Here is an 18,488-nt window from a genome sequence, read left to right on the forward strand (position 1 = left end):
AATTAAGAGAAAATTACTATATTCTGCATGTTTACATGAACACTGACATGTAGCCTGGCTAACTAACACTTTGACAGGACCTCGTGCTTCATGTATCTAGATTGCTTATTACAGGCATGTCCCAGTGACCAGAAATACTCATAACTTCACATACTTAAGAATCTGTGCCCATTTCAACCATATGGCAATCCAACACAAATCAGTACTACAAGCTATTCAACTTTACGAAAGTGACAAACTTGAAGACAGCACACGATTTACATACAAATGAGCTATTGTTTAAGACAGCCCCGTTTGAAACATTAAGCACGATTCGTTTATACAGGACCTTAAGGAAAGCATTGTGTGTGCAGCATGTGGCTAACAGTCGGAGCTACAATGATGTAGCATCTATCTACATGGTGCCTCGTTTAAAGTTAGCAGACTTCAAAACCGCTCTGAAGCGGATGAAAATACAGCATGGGGGTAACACGCCGTCACTGAAGATGTAATGATGGCATGTGCGCAAAAAACAAGTGAAAAACTCAAACTTAAGAGTTTGAATGAGGTTGTAGACAGGAAGCGATACCGCCCCCAATCAACAGGCCTATTACACTAACATTAGCCACACGACACGACTCTATATCATCTCGCTTGAACTGAAGACACTTTGTAGAAACATAGCTTCTTACTGTACTCAGTGGAGGGGGGTAGACACAAGATATCCGATAGAAACGTCGCCAAAAGCGCGGTCGGTTCACAAACGCTCGCGTGCTAATGACCGTTATTAACGCGTGGCCAGGCCGCTGCAGCAGCGCGTGGGCCACACACAGACTCGCGGACAAAACACACACTCCGACAGAGAGTAACGTACAGCACGAGTCAAAACACACACTCCGCACGCCATGATGAGATGAAACGCAACATAAAAAGAGGCTGAAGTGTTTTCCTAACGTTACCTGGTTGCTGTGCGAAGCCATGCTCCCGGTGAGATTTCTCCACAATCACTAGATTAATGTTGTCTCGGGGGGGAGGTGAGTTTGTAGTACTTGGTATTACCAGTAAACGCCTACTGTGACATGGTTTCCATTTTGCTATGGTCTGTCACACGGTGGTTTTACTCAGGTTTAGCGCTACTACTCCAGCATATCACGCCGTTTCCCCCACCGTCGCCGCCATCTTTATCTCGCGCCTGTGTGTGCTGCTCGAGCGCGCGCCCTGAGAGATCACCGTGTGCGTGCGCGGGGCGGGCGCGCCAAAATGACGCATTTTTAGTCATTACCTCACAAATACTTTATTACTCGAGGGGATTTTTTTTTTAATTATTTAATAATACAGCAGATAATAAAAGAATAATATACAAATAGGCAATGTGCAAAATAGCAAAAACACAATATATAATATAGACAATTATGTGTACAGGTTTGATATGTGCAAATTTGAAATGTAAATAAGTAAGTGTGGTGAATAAATAATGTATAATAGTGTTGTGTGTTCCATGTTTAGTGTCAAGTGTTCATGAGATTGATTGCCTGAGGGAAGAAACTGTTCCTGTGTCTGGTCGTTTTGGTGCACAGAGCTCTCTAGCGTCGACCAGACGGTAACAGTTCAAAGAGGGAGTGTGCTGGGTGAGGGGTCCAGAGTGATTTTACCAGCCCTTTTGCTCACTCTGGATACGTACAGTTCTTGGAGAGTGGGGAGGGTTGTACCAATGATTCGCTCAGTAGTTCGGACTACCCTCCGTAGTCTTCTGAGGTCAGATTTGGTAGCTGAGCTGAACCAGACAGTTATAGAAGTGCAAAGGATGGATTCAATGATAGCGGAGTAGAACTGTTTCAGCAGCTCCTGTGGCAGGTTGAACTTCCTCAGCTGGCGAAGGAAGTACAACCTCTGCTGGGCCTTTTCACAATGGACTCAATGTGAATGTCCCACTTCAGGTCCTGGGAGATGGTGGTGCCCAGGAATCTGAATGACTCCACTGCAGTCACAGTGCTGTTCATGATGGTGAGTGGGGGGAGAGCAGGGGGGTTTCTCCTGAAGTCCACGATCATCTCCACAGTTTTGAGCGTGTTAAGCTCCAGGTTGTTAAGACTGCACCAGACAGCCAGCTCCTTAACTTCCTGTCTGTAAGCAGACTCGTCACCGTCCTGGATGAGGCCGATCAGTGTGGTGCCATCTGCAAACTTTAGGAGCCTGACAGAGGGGTCTTTAGATGTGCAGTCGTTGGTATACAGGGTAATAACTCAAGCCTTTTTTTTTAATATAATTTTTATTTTTTTTTATTAGCCTATTTTATCGGCAAAATATTATTTTCATAAATGCACATTTTCTTTAACATTACCCAAATTACTTAATTTTTTTGTGACTTTAAGATTAGATTAGATTAGATTAGATTCAACTTTGTCACTGTGCAGAGTACAAGTACAGAGCCAATGAAATGCAGTTAGCATCTAACCAGAAGTGCAAATAACAAAGTATATAAATAAATATAAAAAATGTGTATATACATTAAGTTTTAAGACATATAGTGCAAGTTATGAGGTAGAGGGGGAGAGACTAGCTCAGTGCAAATGACTGTACTTACAACTTAGGTTGCAAGGAAGTATAAACAGAAGGTGCATTATAAAGTGAGGTATGTAAATAGCATATGTTTATATATGGCCAATGACCTTAACGGCATCCGGAGGTAGAAATGTGCAAAATAACAGAGGGAATAATAAGAACATTGTGAGTGATGAAGGCAGACAGGTTATTGAACAGTGCAGTTTTTTTTTTTTACCATTAGGTGGTCCATCTTGGATGTAGTGTTCAGCGCCTGAGATTTGAGTTCAGTAGGCTGACAGCTGAGGGAAAGAAACTGTTCCTAAGTCTGCTGGTGCAACAACGAAGACTCCTATAACGTCTCCCCGATGGGAGAGGAGTGATCAGTCTGTGATTGGGGTGAGAGGAGTCTTTGGTGATACTTCTCACTCTCCTTAGGCAGTGTTTGTGGTAAATGTCTTTGATGGAGGGTAGCCCGACACCAGTGGTGTATTGGGCAGTTTTCACCACCCGCTGGAGGGCTTCTGGTCCGAAACAGTGCAGTTGCCATACCACACTGTGATACAGTTTGTGAGAATGCTTTCAATAGTACGACGGTAAAATTTCCGCAGGATGTGAGGAGACAGGTGAACTTCCCTTAGTTTCCTAAGGAAGAAAAAGGCGCTGTCGTGCCTTTTTGATCAGTATGGAGGTATTGAGGGTCCAGGAAAGATCCTCATAGAGATGGACACCAAGGAACTTGAAGCTCACCACACGCTCCACTTTGGCCCCATCAATGTAGATGGGAGTGTGTGTGTGGTCCTTCTTAGTCCGCGGGTGGTCTACAATCAGCTCTTTGGTCTTCTGGGTGTTGAGTGCAAGGTTGTTGTTGGCACACCACGTTGCTAGATGCTGAACCTCATCCCTGTAAGCCGTCTCATCATTGCCGCTGATCAGGCCTACCACCGTGGTGTCATCTGCAAACTTGATTATGGAGTTAGAGCCATGTACAGGTATGCAGTCGTGGGTGAAAAGGGAGTAGGGGATTGGACTCAGCACACAGCCCTGTGGTACCCCAGTATTTAGAGTGAGGACGGAGGAGGTGTGGTTACTGATCCTAACAGACTGTGGTCTGTTGGTGAGAAAGTCCAGGGTCCAGTTACAGAGGGAGGGGCTGATGCAAAGATCAATGAGCTTGGAGATCAGCTTGGATGGGATCACTGTATTGAAGATGGAACTGAAATCAATGAATAGCATCCTGACGTATGTGTTGGTTCTGTCCAGGTGCATCAGGGCGGAGTGGAGAGCTGAGGCGATGGCATCCTCAGTTGACCTTTTGGATTTGTAGGCGAACTGGTATGGGTCCAGTGTTGGGGACAAGTATGTTTTCAGGTGGGAAAGAACCAGCCTCTCAAAACACTTTGCAATAATGGGAGTAAGAGCAACTGGGCGGAAGTCATTGAGGGCCACTGCACCAGTGTGTTTTGGTACAGGTACTGTTTTGAAGCAGTTGGGAACAATGGCTTGGGCCAAAGAGAGGTTGAAAATGTTGGTGAAGACCTCAGCCAGCTGTTCTGCACAGGCCCTAAGCACTCGGCCAGGGATGCCATCAGGGCCGGCAGCTTTATGTGAGTTCACCTTACGCAAGGTGGAGCACACATCACTGGTGGAAAGTGTGAGCGGCAGGTCGTCAGGTGTGAGCACAGCTTTGATGGGTGGATCTGTGTTTCTACGATCAAAGGGAGCATAAAAGTTGTTTAGTTCGTCAGAGAGGGTGGCATTGCTGTTTAACTAAATAATTGCTGTTTAACTACCTAATTAAGACACTTAAAAAGGTTAACAACAAAAAAGTGTCAAATTTGTGTAACTGTATAATGATCTTTTGAATGTTACGTAATTTGAGTTACTACCTTTGATTTTCCTTTTTTTTTTTTATTCATATCCTTTGTTGTCTTCCTGTAGTATTTCTTTTATTCATACTGTCATCCAATGTTGTATTTAATTGCTGTAGTTATTCTTGTTTATACCTGCAATAAAACATTTTATTTTACAAAAATTATATTTAAGCTGATTGAAGTGCTCTCTTAAAAGACTTGATATTAAAAGACTTAAAAAGACAGATATTGAACTGTTCTTTGTGTTTAGAAAGCCCTGAAACTTATTTACATTTATTCTGGAATTGCTCTTACACAACATCATTTTGGTGTGGCATTCTTGATTTTATCATGTGTGTCATTTTTCATTTTGAGTTTACTTAGAAATTAAATTTTTGATTTTCATGAATGTGGAAAAAAAATCTTTCATAAATCTTATTTTCCTGTTAGCCAAGTACCATATTCAAAATGTAAATTTTAAATGCAAACCTCTTTTTTGAAAAGTCAAACTTGAAATGAAAATGTATTTTCAGTCTATTGAGCTCTCTACAATCTTAAAGGCAATAAGAACAATGGCTTTGCTAAAGACTTGGCACTTCCTCTGGACCGAAAGACTGAATGACCCTGGACTTATGTTGTATTTGACAATGATGACAATTGTTATTGTTTTTCTCAAGCATTCAATAAAAAACTGTAAGCATTCTTATTAATCTTTTTTAATGGTCTGACTTTTTTTTGTTTTCAACAAGCCACATCAAATCGACAGAGGCAATGAACAAAAACAAAAAAAACAAAATACAAACGAAAGTGCATATATAATATATACATTGTAAAGCTGACAAATAAAGTGCTAATGCCTTCTTTTTTTTTGTCAGTGTCCTTACTGCTTTGACAAAGTTAATCAAAGAATGGAGTTTAGTTTGTAATCTTAAAACCTGCAAAACCATTTCGAGAAATGCGTTCACTCAGAAATCTCCTATGGGTTGTTTTTGATGAATAAATGAACGACTTTCTGTTTAAGGACTACAACTACCAGAAGGATGTAAGCTTACCTGTATGAGGAACTGGACAACAGGTGTAGTTCTTATGTAGGCCTAACTTGCGGCTTCAAAACTTACTTGAAGGTAATTTATCCTTAAGTGAAAAAAATGAGAAGGTCCTTTAAAGTGATATTAATAACCACAGACCCAATATTTACGTTGTGTAGCTAATAACAAACTGGTGGCGAATCGTGTTTTTTTCTGTTCATTGAAACGAACTGTTTGATAGAACGCTGTCTCTTTTATAAAAATTGAAAAGACAATAACAAAAGTAAAACATGGTTAAAAAATTTAAAAAATGTAAAAAAGGGCCATTATTTAACATACGATTCCTTATACAAAGACTTTAAATGCGGAGCAAATTCTAACAGTCTTCATAGCTTTCTAATTAGTAATCACATTTAAATAATTCTCCTTAAAACGAGCACAAAGACAGGTTTACAGTCTCGTGACGCTTCTGTGGGCGGAGTCAGAGTCAGACAGGTTTCACAGGTGTGTTCATTCACAACAACACAAGAAACCTGAGCGAAACCCACACAAATCACTGCTTACTTCGGCCATTTCAGTAAAAGGTAGGCTCTGTGTTCATTAATTGGTTTATTACCAAGTTACGTGTACATTTTCGTTTCCTAATACGGTTTATTTTGGTGATTAGTTTCAGGAAATGAGACCATCTATACTTTACAGAAATACTTTTATAAAAGTAATATGGTTAAACTGTGAATATTTCTTGAGAGACTGTTCCAATATATAAACCACAACCACATCAGTTAACTAACAATGTAATAGTACTGGTTTCACTATTATTCACGTGAAGGTGCATGAAGATACATCAAGTTTTAAACCCATGACATTTGTGAAATCTCCTTATTTCTCAGGCAATGCCAGAATCAAGCCAGCATCATCACACAAGGGACAAAGACTACTCTAGTCGAGACAGGAGAGATGAGTACAGGAGAACACCTGATGGAGACGACAGATCACGAAGCCACCGAGAGAAACAAAGGGACCCCCGTGTGTACGAGGCCACCCGTTATCATAGTCAGGGAGTGTAAGGAGTGATTTTGTCTCTTTCACACCTACAAAATGTTTATGTCCTCCGCAGAAGTATGCATGCATGCTGTGACTTTCTGCCTTGCTTGTTGTGATATTTTCTACAGGCCCAGTTACACCGAGACATCATCTTCATACTATGATGACCGTCAACCCTACCATCATACACTTTACAACCTAAAATACATCACAACTAGCAGAGGTAAACTCACTTTGAAACAGTCTCTTGCTAACCTAGAGAGCCTAGAAATTAACCGTTAAGTTATCTTTTAATTTTGGGAGGAAAAGTCACCAACCATGGCAGCAAACTAGGTGGAGATATGAGACAAAAAGGAGTTTTCAATAAAAGTTTAATACAGCTTTAATTTTTTCCCGCATGCATTAGAATGTGTCTGAGCAAAAAATAATGCCCACGGTTTACAGAAGACACTAACTAAAATGCAATTTGGTAGTTACCAAAATCTAAAAATCTTAGACCTATTTAGAACAAGAATCATTAGATGGCATTGACTGTAATATTAAATTTTTAGCAATATTTGTCACTATCCTTCATATCACTAGGGTTTAACATTGGTCAACAAGAAGGTTTTAATATAAAATGTCTTGTATGTATTTTAATAAGTACAGATCGGAATAAGTATGTTGTTTCAATTTTACACTGAATGATGGAACATTATTTCACCAATATTTTGACTTATTCTCAAAAGTTATTTGAAACATTAACATGGACACATGCATTTAATATGTTTCCTATGTACATAAATTAACTTTTTTTGTCAGTTTTATTTGATTCGGAAACCAAAACAGATCGTCTTGTCTTTGACCAACATGCACACATTTTTTATGCTTTTGCTTCATTTCTTTCTATACTTGTTTTTTTATACTGGGCTTTTGCATGTTCCTTTATACTTTTATAAACGGTGTAAAAATGGTGATTTAGAATTTTATTTAAAGTGGTTTTGCACTTAAATGAAAGCAGTTTATATTATGTATTTTTATATACGCTACCGTTCAAAAGCTTGGGGTCAGTGATATTATTTACATGTTTTTGCAGAATGTCTTTCATGCTCATTAAAATTATTGGCACACTAGTATTTTCAGCAGCTAAAAATGGTTTTAAGTCGGTTACTTCTATCTTTTGGTGTAGTGTGCCAGTAGGAAATATCAGTTTACATTTCCAAACATTCATTTTGCCATTAGTTTTAATAATCCAGTGAGATTTTTTTTTTGTTTGCTCCACACAGAGATCTGATCTGGTCATCATCCAGTCAGTCTGGAGAGACATGAAGAAACAGAACAAACTGAAACAGACTAAATCCAGAAGAGCTGTGGCAACGTCTTCAACGCTTCAAGAAACCTACCTGCAAAGCTCCAGTACTGTTAAAAGTTTTAGGCACTTGATGAGGATGTTGTCAAATAGATTTCCATTATCAGTTAACTTCTATTAACTAAATTAAATCAACATTTGGTGTGAGCATCCTTTGCCTTTTTAAAGCAGCTTTTGCCCTCGGTGCACTTGAGCAGAGTTTCTCAAGAGCTTTGCAGGTAGGTTTTATGAAGCGTTCAAGACGTTTCCACAGATAGAAGTAACTGACTTAAAACCATATTTAGCTGCTGAAAATACTAGCGTGCTAATCATTTCAGCCACCACTGTATATTAAAAAAAAAAACAGTAAAAATAGTAACATTGTGAACTGTTTTCCATTTCATAATATATTTAAAATTTCTGTGAAGGCAAAGCTGAATTTTCAGCATCGTTACTCCAGTCTTTAGTGCCATATCATCCGTGAGAAATCATAATAAGTATGTCGAAACTGTGCTGCATTTCTTTCAGGATTCTTTGATAATAGAGCATTTATTTGAAATGGAAACCTTTTGTAACAATTTATTTATAGTCATTTTTGATAAGTATTTCTGATCCCAATTTTGTGAACAATATTGTATATTTATGCAATCTCTTTTATTGTGCATATGTTCTTATCCTATAGGCATCTGTCAGGCCATGGAATTCTTCTTAGGCTTGTTGATTGTCATCTGTGCTGGAGTGAACCACAGTAACTCGGGTCGGTATCGGGATATCGCCAGCCTAGGCGGTTTGTACCAGTACTATTACGGAGGAGCCAACGCATTCACCGGAGCAGAGGCGCAGAAGGTCCAGAAGCTCGACGACCAGTTCTACCAGCTCAAACTGCCCCCTTACGTCTACAGCATGGCTTGCGGCGGAGCGCTGATGCTTTATGCTTGTGCCACGCTGGCCATCGGCGTGTTTCGCATGCCCTACCGTTTCCCTCCTCTGCTGCTGGCTGAAGCCCTGCTAGATGTGCTCATAGGTCTGGGTTTTATTCCTTCCGTCGCTTTCTACTTCATAAAGCTGCAGGAGATCTACAACAACCCCATCTGTAAAGAGAGGGAAGCCATGTACAGCAGCAAAGGTCACAGAGGATTCGAGTGCAATTTCAATGGGGCAGACATAGCAGGAGGCTTGTTTGGTGTTCTGGGGATTATTATATTCCCCCTAAGCGCCGTGTTTGCCATCAGAGCCTTCATACGAGTGCAGAAGATGAAGCAGAGGCCGGCAGAAGACAACAACCTGTGAAGGTTACGCTATTTCATGTGGAAAGCACAGAAGGTCATACACCAGTGTAAATGCTTTGTTTAGTATTTTTATAGTATCAGAAGGATATGTATTTTTCCATTTTTTATATATATATGTTAGCTTTCTCTTAAGAGTTTTTATTATGAAGGACCTTTGCAAGTTTTTTAAAAATTATATTTTCATATTCTTTACAAACATTAGATTTGATTCTTTAAGAAGAAACGCAATATATTGAGAATGAAGTGAATTACACAAAATTAATGACTTATTAGGGTTTCTGCAGGTCTTTTAAACACTTTATTCATCCTTTAACAAGTTAAGATGTTAAATCAGATCTTAAATTTGTAAATTAATAAAGTCATGACATTAAATGTTGCATTCACTGCAAAGTTTTTTTCTTAAATCGTTTACTTGAGATGCAAATGTAAAAGTCTTAAAATATTGAACAAATTGAAGCGTTTATGCTTGAAACAAGAAGAAATGTCAATGAATTATGAAATCTGGCTCAGGCAAACCAGTTATGTTTTAACCATAAACTCAATTTTTTTTCTCAAATGTATCAATTTAAGAATCTTTAGATATTTGCACTGGAAAACAAGTGTGATCAGAAGGTACAGTAAAAGTAATTTCCATATTCTAGTGATTGGGCTATTAAGCTATTTTTGTGTAAAATTAGTTAAAAAGATGGAGATTGTTTGGTAGTTGTACTTTCAAATTTTTATGTATGCCTAAAAAAATACAACTCATTGTGTTTCTCTCAAGACACTTACATTCAGAGAACATACTCGCCTTTAGTTGCCTTCAATTTATTTTCTAAATGTTCTGTATAGTCTAAAATGTACCATCATGAAAGCCTGCAGAAACCTTGTATATACTTCATAACATACAAACTCATTTAATTATGTCTGTATTATCTTCTGTGCCAATGCGCCTAGATCACAGTTTGTAATTTAACATATTAAGCAAGATAATTTCCTTCTCTTTATATGTGCATCTGTTACGCAACTATAGATATTAAAGTATTTTGAGACATGCATATCAGTTATGTGCAAATACATCCCATAAAGTACTTCTGAGACAAAGACATGTTTCACAGTAAAAAGTTTTATTGCTACTTGGCTGAAAAGTGAATTAAAAATACAGCTTTCTGCTCAAAACTAAGCATAGCAGCATCTGAAATTAAACTATGAGCCAGCACCCACTCTAAAAAGTACAGTCCTAGCTGACAGACAGCAAAAGTGCTCGCATTTAGTCCTTTTACTAAATCAGTAAAACAACTCAAATGATCTCCTAAACTAAAAACAATTCCATAATTTAACACAATGAAAATATTCAGCAGTTTACTGCATGCTAAATTAGAAACTTAAAAATAGAATATACATTATGCGTCAGATATTAAAACAATTTCTTATAAACAGAAAAGTTAATATTTTATACAAATAATCACAATATTCTTTATATATATATTTATATTCATTTATATAGGGCATGCTTCTCACATTAAATACATAGTTAGTATCTTCAAAGATAGTACTTTGATGGGTGATGGTTTACCCTTAAATCCTAGATTCTGCATTGGAGGACCTATAAATTTGCATGAAACTATGAAGTACAAAAATAAACCTCAGCTTCTTGGCATCGAGAGGAAATATTAAAGCATCTCTTAAAAACAAAATGTACATAAATGATGACAAGATCAAGCTTTGGTCACATGTCAACAACAGGAACTTCATCTCAATCCACGTCTGTCCAGAAGATGTGCAAAAATGTCAATGAATACGTCAGATAAAGATGCGTTTTTGCATTCAAAAGCAGCTTTCATCTCTCTCAGGGTAAAACCACAATCACACGCTAACAGCAACTCTCACACTGCTCAGATTTACAGAGACTTAAGACAAATGCTTTCCTTGTTCGGTCAAAAAAAAAAAAAAAAAGAAGCACGTTTATGATAAGCTCACTGGATAAAAAAAAATGGGTGGTGGAGTCAGAACTTGGAAAAGCAGAAATATAATGAGTCGTTAAAGGTGATGCGTGTCATTTTCTACTAAATGGAAGTGCACAATTGATCAGTTTTCAGTCAAGTTTATTGAACACTTCCCTCATCTGTCATTGGTCAGATAAACAGTTAGCCCCGCCCTTAAGCTTACACCATTGGTTGACACTGGCTGCCATGTTAAACAAAAGCACAGATGTTTTGATGAATCCAGAATGTTTACACTTTTTTCAGGAATTAACCTATGAATGGCTTGCTAGTAGTTAAGCTGGGAGAGGTGTTATAACATCTATTAAAAAAATAATAATTCGCACATCACCTTTAACTTCTCCAATGGCTTGTCATTGTGTGAAATCATGTCTTTATCTTCTTAAAGGGAAATCTAAATCACTCTGCTGCATTGTAACTTTAAGACTTCCTTTAGTTCTGCATAAGTGTTCACACAAGAGTTGCAAAGCCAGTTATAAAATCAGAGAAAGTTAGAGAATTCAGTAAGTGCAGAACATGTAAAAAGGCTGAAACTTTGACCTGTTTTTAATAACGTGTTCAGTTTGAAACACTTTAACGAGAACATTTTCTAGTGCAATGCCCAAACTAAGACACCACTAACACAATGGCAAACAAAATCAACTTAATCACATTTAAAAAATAAAATAAAAATGTACGGTAATACGTAAAGCTTTTATATATAATGCATTATAAATGTAGTTTTAATGCATTAATTATGCCTTGTAATGCACCTTACAACAGTTACACAGTTATAATAAATTATAATTTATCTATTCATTGTTGCACATAATGCATGAAAAAGAAAAAACAAACTTTAAAAGAATTTATGCTATGGTTACAATTATTTACGAAAACTTATAATGCATTACGACGTACATTATGAATACCTTTATAATGCATTATGCATACAGGCTTTATGTAAACTGTTACCAAAAATACTTAATGCTCCATGATAGAATATTAGACCCCCCAAAATGCCTTATAAATGTTAAACTAAAATATAAAAAAAATCTAATATTTAATGTGAGCGGGAATATTTGCATAACTGTGCTTAGTGTTCTTCCATTAAGCATATAATTAAAGGGATAGTTCACCCAAAAATGTTATTTCTGTTATTTACTTACTCTCACGTGATCCCAAACCTCGCTTTCTTACGTGGAACATAGAAGATATTGAGAAAAGTTGGTAACCAAAACAGTTTGGTTAGCAACATTCTTCAAAATATGTTCTTTTGTGTTCACAGAAGCCAAGTTTGGAAAAACAGTTACATAAATAATAATGTAGATTTTAGGGTCTGCTGTTCCTTTAAGAATCACCTCCGCTGTGCCATTAACAAATGAATGTAAACTTAATGGCTATTTGAATAATACACCAAGGAAAATTGCATTTTGCCAACATTTTCAGAAACGCGAGTTTCACCTCAACATGTTTTGGCCAGGAGAGCACAAAGCACAAATGTTAAAGGGATATAAAATACAACATTTGTCTACGTGGCAAATTACCTAGTATAGTTGCCTAGGCTGAAGAAAAACACTATTTCCACAACAGAGCACTGCACTTGACACCCACAGACATACACAGGTTTATGGATTTTCCCCAGTCCTGTTCTTCAATTTTCAGATTAATATTGATCTAATTAGACACCTTGTGATTGTTGCATATATCATTTAAGTACGATGCAGATATGCATCATGTTGTAGAAGGTGCTCTCGAAGTGGTAATAAAGTGGCTGTATCAGTGATGTCGGTTCAAAATATTACTTTCCATTTCTGTTTCCTTATAATGTTAAAGCACTCGAGGGATGAAACGCTTCTATAGCTAATAACAGACTACATCTTGCAAACAAAGCAAGCCGTCGAATGCTTGTACTCTGCCTCTTAGCACAGTATGAATCAGCATGTTGTGCCTCAATAACCACATCTCTCCTTTCAACCAAACATAAGAAAATTGAATTTTTCAGGGGTTATAAAAGAAAGAAAAAAAAGTACCTAAAAGAGGCCACAGATCAAAGCCTAATGATGATTTTATACGCATTTCAGCAATAGCTAAATATGTCTACGTATATAGATTCTCTGAGCTATGAACAAAGTGCTTATACAGTGTAAAACCCTTTTATTTTATAAGATTGTACAGCAATACTTGATGCACTTAAGCATACAGCTCTAAATGGTTTAGGGAATCTAGAGAGCAATTTCTAGAAAATTGTAATTCACATTTTTGAGTGCAAAAAAGAGAACTGGACTATAAACACTAAAGACTGTGGAAAACCTGCTTTAAGGCCATGATAGAAAGAAAAAATTACAATGAGTCATGCAGGGCTGCTGCGTCCATGCCACTGGCTTCAGCTCTCAGTAGCACCCGAGGGACGATCAAAATACTCAAAATAACCTAACGTCCCTTCAAGTAGCACTACTAAGTATCTTTTGGCACAAGAGCTTCAGTTTCAGGTCTGTAGGCAATTATAATTAACACTTCTCTAATGCTTGAAGTTAATGGCAGTAAAAGTTCAATTCAAAACCTTCCTGGATGTTAAATACGGGGATCCAGATTAGTTACATGGCAGCTTTTTCTCCTACATATAGCAAGCACAAATCTGTATGGACGTTTGGCACAATGAACATTGCCATCTGACCATGGAGAATATCATTTAAAAAAAAAAGAAATACACTCAAAATGTTCACTTATAAAGGTTATAATTCACAAAATTAATCTCTTTAATATTGAGGTGAAATGGCTTGAACATAATATCTGAGCATGCAACAGACTTAAGCTCAATTTCAAGTTGATGATCTACAAATTTTTTATACATGCCAATGCTGAGACGTCTATGAGATTCAATTTCTAGATTTGAAGTGTATCAGTGTCAATGTGAACTGTTGCTTCTTTTCTAAAGACTGTGAATGAATTGAATCTAATGAATTATGAGAGTGCACCTAATAAATATAATTTAATACAACCGATGCCCTACAATTGGCAAAAGAAAAAAAAGGGCTTTTAATAACATCATTAAATTGAGTATCTAACAATTAACAATGGGCTTTGCACTTGATTGTCCCTAATTTTAATTCTGTATTTATTTATTAATAATAAATTAAATGTAATAATGAGTGTAAAAGGAACTTCATTCCAGGGAAAACCCTGAAAAAACAACATTGTTGTTTCCAATAAACACCACTAGATGTCTCCTCAAACCATGAGCACAGTATTTTACTGCTCAGAATTCCCTGATACTGTGATTGTGGCAATGACAAACTCAAATGACCCAATATACTGGTACATCTCTAAAAATTAGAATATCGTGAAAAACTTGAATTTTTTTTTAGTTTTGATGATTAGAGCTTACAGCTCATGAAAGTCAAAATACAGTATCTCAATATATTAGAATATCTATATTAGAGTTTCATTAAACGACCATCCCTACAGTATAAATTTTGGGTATCTCTTGTTCTTTGAAACCACAATAATGGGGAAGACTGCTGACTTGGTAATGATCCAGAAGACAATCATTGACGCCCTCCACAAAGACTGTAAGTCACAGAGGGTCATTACTGAAAGGTGTGGCTGTTTACAGAGTGCTGTATCAAAGCATATTAAATTCAAAGTTGACTGGAAGAAAGAAATTGGGTAGGAAAAGGAGCACAAGCAACAGGGATGACCGCAAGCTTGAGAATACTGTCAAGCAAAGCTGATTCAAACACTTGGGAGAGTTTCACAAGGAGTGGACTGAAGCTGGAGTCAGTGCATCAAGAGTCACCACGCTCAGACGTCTTCAGGAAAAGGGCTACCAAGCCACTTCTGAACCAGATACAACGTCAGAAGCGTCTTACCTGGGCTGTGGAGAAAAAGAACTGGACTGTTGCTCAGTGGTCCAAAGTCCTCTTTTCAGATAAATTAAAATTTTGCTTTTCATTTGGAAATCAATGTCTGGAGGAAGGCTGGAGAGGCACAGAACTCAAGCTGCTTGAAGTCCAGTGTGAAGTTTCCACAGTCAGTGATGATTTGGGGTGCCGTGACGTCTGCTGGCGTTGGTCCATTGTGTTTGATCAAATCCAGAGTCAATGCTGTCGTCTACCAGGAGATTTTGGAGCACTTTATGCTTCCATCTACTGACAAGCTTTATGGAGATGCTGATTTGCTTTAGCACCTGCCCACAGTGCCAAAACCGCTTGCAAGTGCTTTGCTGACCATGATATTACTGTACTTGATTGGCCAGCCAACATGCCTGACCTGAACCCCATATGGAATCTATGGTATATTTTCAAGAGAAAGATGAGAAACAGTCGATCCAACAATCCAGACGAGCTGAAGGCTCAATAGTGCCTCAGCAGAGCCACAGGCTGATCGCTTCCATGCCATTCCTCACTGATGCTGGAATTTGTGCTAAAGGAGCCCTGACAAAGTATTGAGTTCATAAATGAGCATTCTTTAAAGAACTTGAATTTTTCTGCTTTGCAAATACTTTTTTTGATTGATCTTAAGAAATATTCTATTATTTTGAGATACTGATTTTTGACTTTCATGAGGTGTAAGCTCTAATAATCAAAATGAAAAAAAAATAAATACTTTTGAAATGTCTTACTGTACATGTAATGAATCTAAAATATATGTGAAAGTTTCACTTTTTGAAATAAGTTGCAAAAAAAAAAATGCAGTTTTTCACGATATTCTAATTTTCTGAGATGTACCTGTAGTCTCTTTCCTCAGGTCTCCCGATTCAAATAGAAAAACTCAAACCAGCCTGTTTCCTTATACGTACCATGCATGGCTAAAATAGAGCACACATACCCACACACACACATACCCACACACTGCACAATACATGATATCATATTAACCACTACCTCTCATACAAAAAAAAAACTAAAATGTCAGCTGATCATTTTTTCCTTGATTATGAGATGAGAAAATATCCCAACCTCGCTCAGATCAACAGCAAAACCGCACTACTACAAAGACCCGATGACGCTTTTACAGCTCAAGGCTGTATAGCATGGGCTCTGTCATGTAGTCATGGCACACTCGAAACTTCAAGTACTTTAAACAACCCGAGACAGCTCAAGTTATGATTTCAGACAAGGTTGTGAAGTCTTTCTACTTCCCAAATGACCGTAAAGGTGTGGCGATGCTTCCACTGAGCATTGGATGTAGTTTCTGTCTCCATCTCACTCTGACCTCCATCACTAGACCGATTCCCTCTCCAGGGTTTGAATGTTACGTTTGGTTCATTGTACTCTTCTATTGTGCAGAGGGTCCCAGAGACCCCCATGGCTTTGTCCGGGAGATCCTGTATGCATACAAGAGAGGAGATCAGGAACGGCGGAGAACGCTCTGGTATTTTTCAACAACACATCTTTCCACAACGACCACCACTCCCTTTCCATGAAATAGAGCGGGATGTTTCCAGCAGGTCAGATGGGGAAGAGATCTGTCTGAAATATTCCTCACAGACTTCAAAAGTGCAGATTACCGACTAGTCGCCACTATGGGAAGGTAGGAGAACAACACTGCACTTACACCAGAACAGTAAAGGCTCTCAGAACCTCAACCATCTTCAAGAGGCACTTTTCTCATCTTTTGGTCTCAGTTTAGCTTGATAGCATCTTTCCTCCAGAAGGCAAATGTGATCATTGAAGCCTACGTAAGCCTGTGACCTTTGAAATTAACTTGCGCATGGTGATGTATGAGGTACTCCAGCTCCATGCTGTGGTTTTTGGTCAGGAATAGCCCATGTATTTCCACAATCTTCAAGATTTCATGACATTTCCACCCTTCCGTTCTTGACTCGGACCAGCTCAAGAATGCACATGCATGGACCCACACGTGATGACGGCGCTAAATAAGAACTGGATTATCTCGAGCGTGCTAGCCTCTTTGATGTGGCACTACAATGCGGAGATGCTCCAATGGTGCGGTCCTCTTGCACCAACTATAGAGCTGTGTCGTAGACGTCCTGTTGCAGGACGGTGGTGGGGTGGAGACTGGGGACGGTGGGCTGAGGATGGTCCCATTTGGGGTCTCTCACTGAGGGAGGCGTTGAAGGAGCCGGCGGTGGCCCGGGAACCACAGGGCTCTGGCCTCTCAGCTGCTCCCGCACATCTTGCTCCAGACTGGGTGGTATAATTAACTGGTCTTCCGGGTCTTGCTGGGCTGGCGCGGCAAAATATCCCGACTTCTTTTTTGGGGCCTCCAGTGCTACCTCAATAATATTGTGGCTGTCCTCAAGAGCCACTACGGAGCCATTAGACAGCTTCTTCCCGAAGAGACTAGAGGTTGAAGGAGACTTCTTCAGATCGGAGATCTCTCGGCCGCATACGGCCAGCAGGCAGCCATTGGTGGCAGAAACCACCACGCTGTTTTGCCGCCGCATTTTGCTGTTGGGATAATCCGAGCCCCTCGAATCATGTCGGCCGTCCAGGTCCTTGGGACTTTCCGGTGGTCCGGAGCGCAGCTGAAAAGCGCAGCAGTGGATGTCCACTTCCACCTCAAGCTTGCTCCCGTTTGAGATGACGCCTTCTAAAGGAGCCTCGTCGTCGCTGTCCAGTCCATTGTCCGACTGGTTGCTTGAAAAGGTTGCGCTGGAAGGCTGCCGCTGGAATAGAGCAGGGTGCGCCCCTGGCCCCAAGCTCGCCACTGGCCCCGTGTTGCACAAGGTAGCAGTGGGATGCAAACTACAGCGGCGCTCCGGACGAGCCATTGGTCCCGAAGAAGGGTGCTCGTCCGAAGCTGTAGACCCAGCCTCGCTGCCCACTTCCGAAGCAGACATCTCGCTGTTGAACTCCGAGGCAATGCCACTGCTAGACGACGGCGTGGCTGGGTCACCAGGGGACACGGAGATCGGTAAAGGTGGTCCTCGGGCTTCTGCATTCAAGAGAGGAGGCTCACATGTACAGCTGTCTTCTCCGATATGCAAAGCTACCACCACTGCTCCGACATTATCCCGGCACCCATAACTCTGTGCCAGCGTGCAGAGCTTTTTGGCAGCAGCGCGGGGGTCTCTGACAGCCAGCACAGTGCTCACTGCCTCCTGGTAGGAAACCTTCTGGAAGAGTGCTTTGTTTCCTAGGATCAGGAACTCATCCTGGGAACACAGAGGCTCTGTGTGCACCCAGGGTTTGGGAAGCACCCAAGGAAACAGGTAGGAACAGCCAAGTAACCGTGAGCAGCATGTCACCCCACTCACCTTGTTATCCTACAGCACAAGAGTCAAATGATTAGAGACACAAATAAGCTGCTACTTTTCATTCATGGCCATATTTATAACAGCATGATGCATCAGTCAGTTTTTGGACCTTAGTCAGGGTAGACCCATATTTAATTTTTGACAGGAATGAACAAGGCTAAGAGGTGAGGGATAAATGGGATTGCAATGGATGTTGTTTAACATACCAATTATTCAGCTGACAAAATGTCTCCAAAAAATTAAA

General features: G+C 39.3%; 3 protein-coding genes across 5 annotated transcripts in view; 1 reads left to right on the forward strand and 2 right to left on the reverse strand.

The window, feature by feature from the left end:
• Positions 1–1,216, reverse strand: part of LOC306871062 (ubiquitin carboxyl-terminal hydrolase 10-like) — a 38,262-nt gene extending 37,046 nt beyond the window's left edge. For 2 of the 3 annotated variants that reach the window (XM_079418745.1, XM_079418746.1), the window contains exon 1: positions 939–1,179. In XM_079418745.1, coding sequence (XP_079274871.1) covers positions 939–959 — 21 coding nt within the window. In that variant the 5' untranslated portion in view covers positions 960–1,179. Of the gene's footprint in view, positions 1–938 lie in introns of all 3 variants that reach the window. The other variant, XM_079418744.1, reaches the window with a different exon arrangement.
• A 4,674-nt stretch (positions 1,217–5,890) lies between these two features.
• LOC306883642 (MARVEL domain-containing protein 3-like) lies at positions 5,891–10,141 on the forward strand. Its single transcript, XM_079439000.1, has 4 exons — positions 5,891–5,985; positions 6,292–6,464; positions 6,574–6,668; positions 8,455–10,141. The coding sequence occupies exons 2-4, from the start codon at positions 6,295–6,297 to the stop codon at positions 9,060–9,062; spliced, it is 873 nt and encodes a 290-aa protein (XP_079295126.1). The 5' UTR covers positions 5,891–5,985; positions 6,292–6,294; the 3' UTR covers positions 9,063–10,141.
• A 6,849-nt stretch (positions 10,142–16,990) lies between these two features.
• LOC306867946 (PH domain leucine-rich repeat-containing protein phosphatase 2-like) overlaps positions 16,991–18,488 on the reverse strand; it is a gene marked incomplete at both ends in the record, with an annotated part of 64,677 nt that continues 63,179 nt past the window's right edge. The window contains one exon of the mRNA XM_079413902.1: positions 16,991–18,253. Coding sequence (XP_079270028.1) covers positions 16,991–18,253 — 1,263 coding nt within the window. The remainder of the gene's footprint in view (positions 18,254–18,488) is intronic.

This window comes from Barbus barbus (genome assembly GCF_936440315.1).
Source record: "Barbus barbus genome assembly, chromosome: 1".
NCBI lineage: Eukaryota > Metazoa > Chordata > Actinopteri > Cypriniformes > Cyprinidae > Barbus > Barbus barbus.

What these genes read in the sequence shown, in the direction of transcription:
- LOC306883642 (XM_079439000.1), top strand. Translation starts at nt 6,295, where the DNA reads ATGCCAGAATCAAGCCAGCATCATCACACAAGGGACAAAGACTACTCT. An exon ending in CGTTATCATAGTCAGGGAGT is followed by an intron (nt 6,465 to 6,573) that starts GTAAGGAGTGAT and finishes TATTTTCTACAG; the next exon opens with GCCCAGTTACACCGAGACAT. An exon ending in ATACATCACAACTAGCAGAG is followed by an intron (nt 6,669 to 8,454) that starts GTAAACTCACTT and finishes CTTATCCTATAG; the next exon opens with GCATCTGTCAGGCCATGGAA.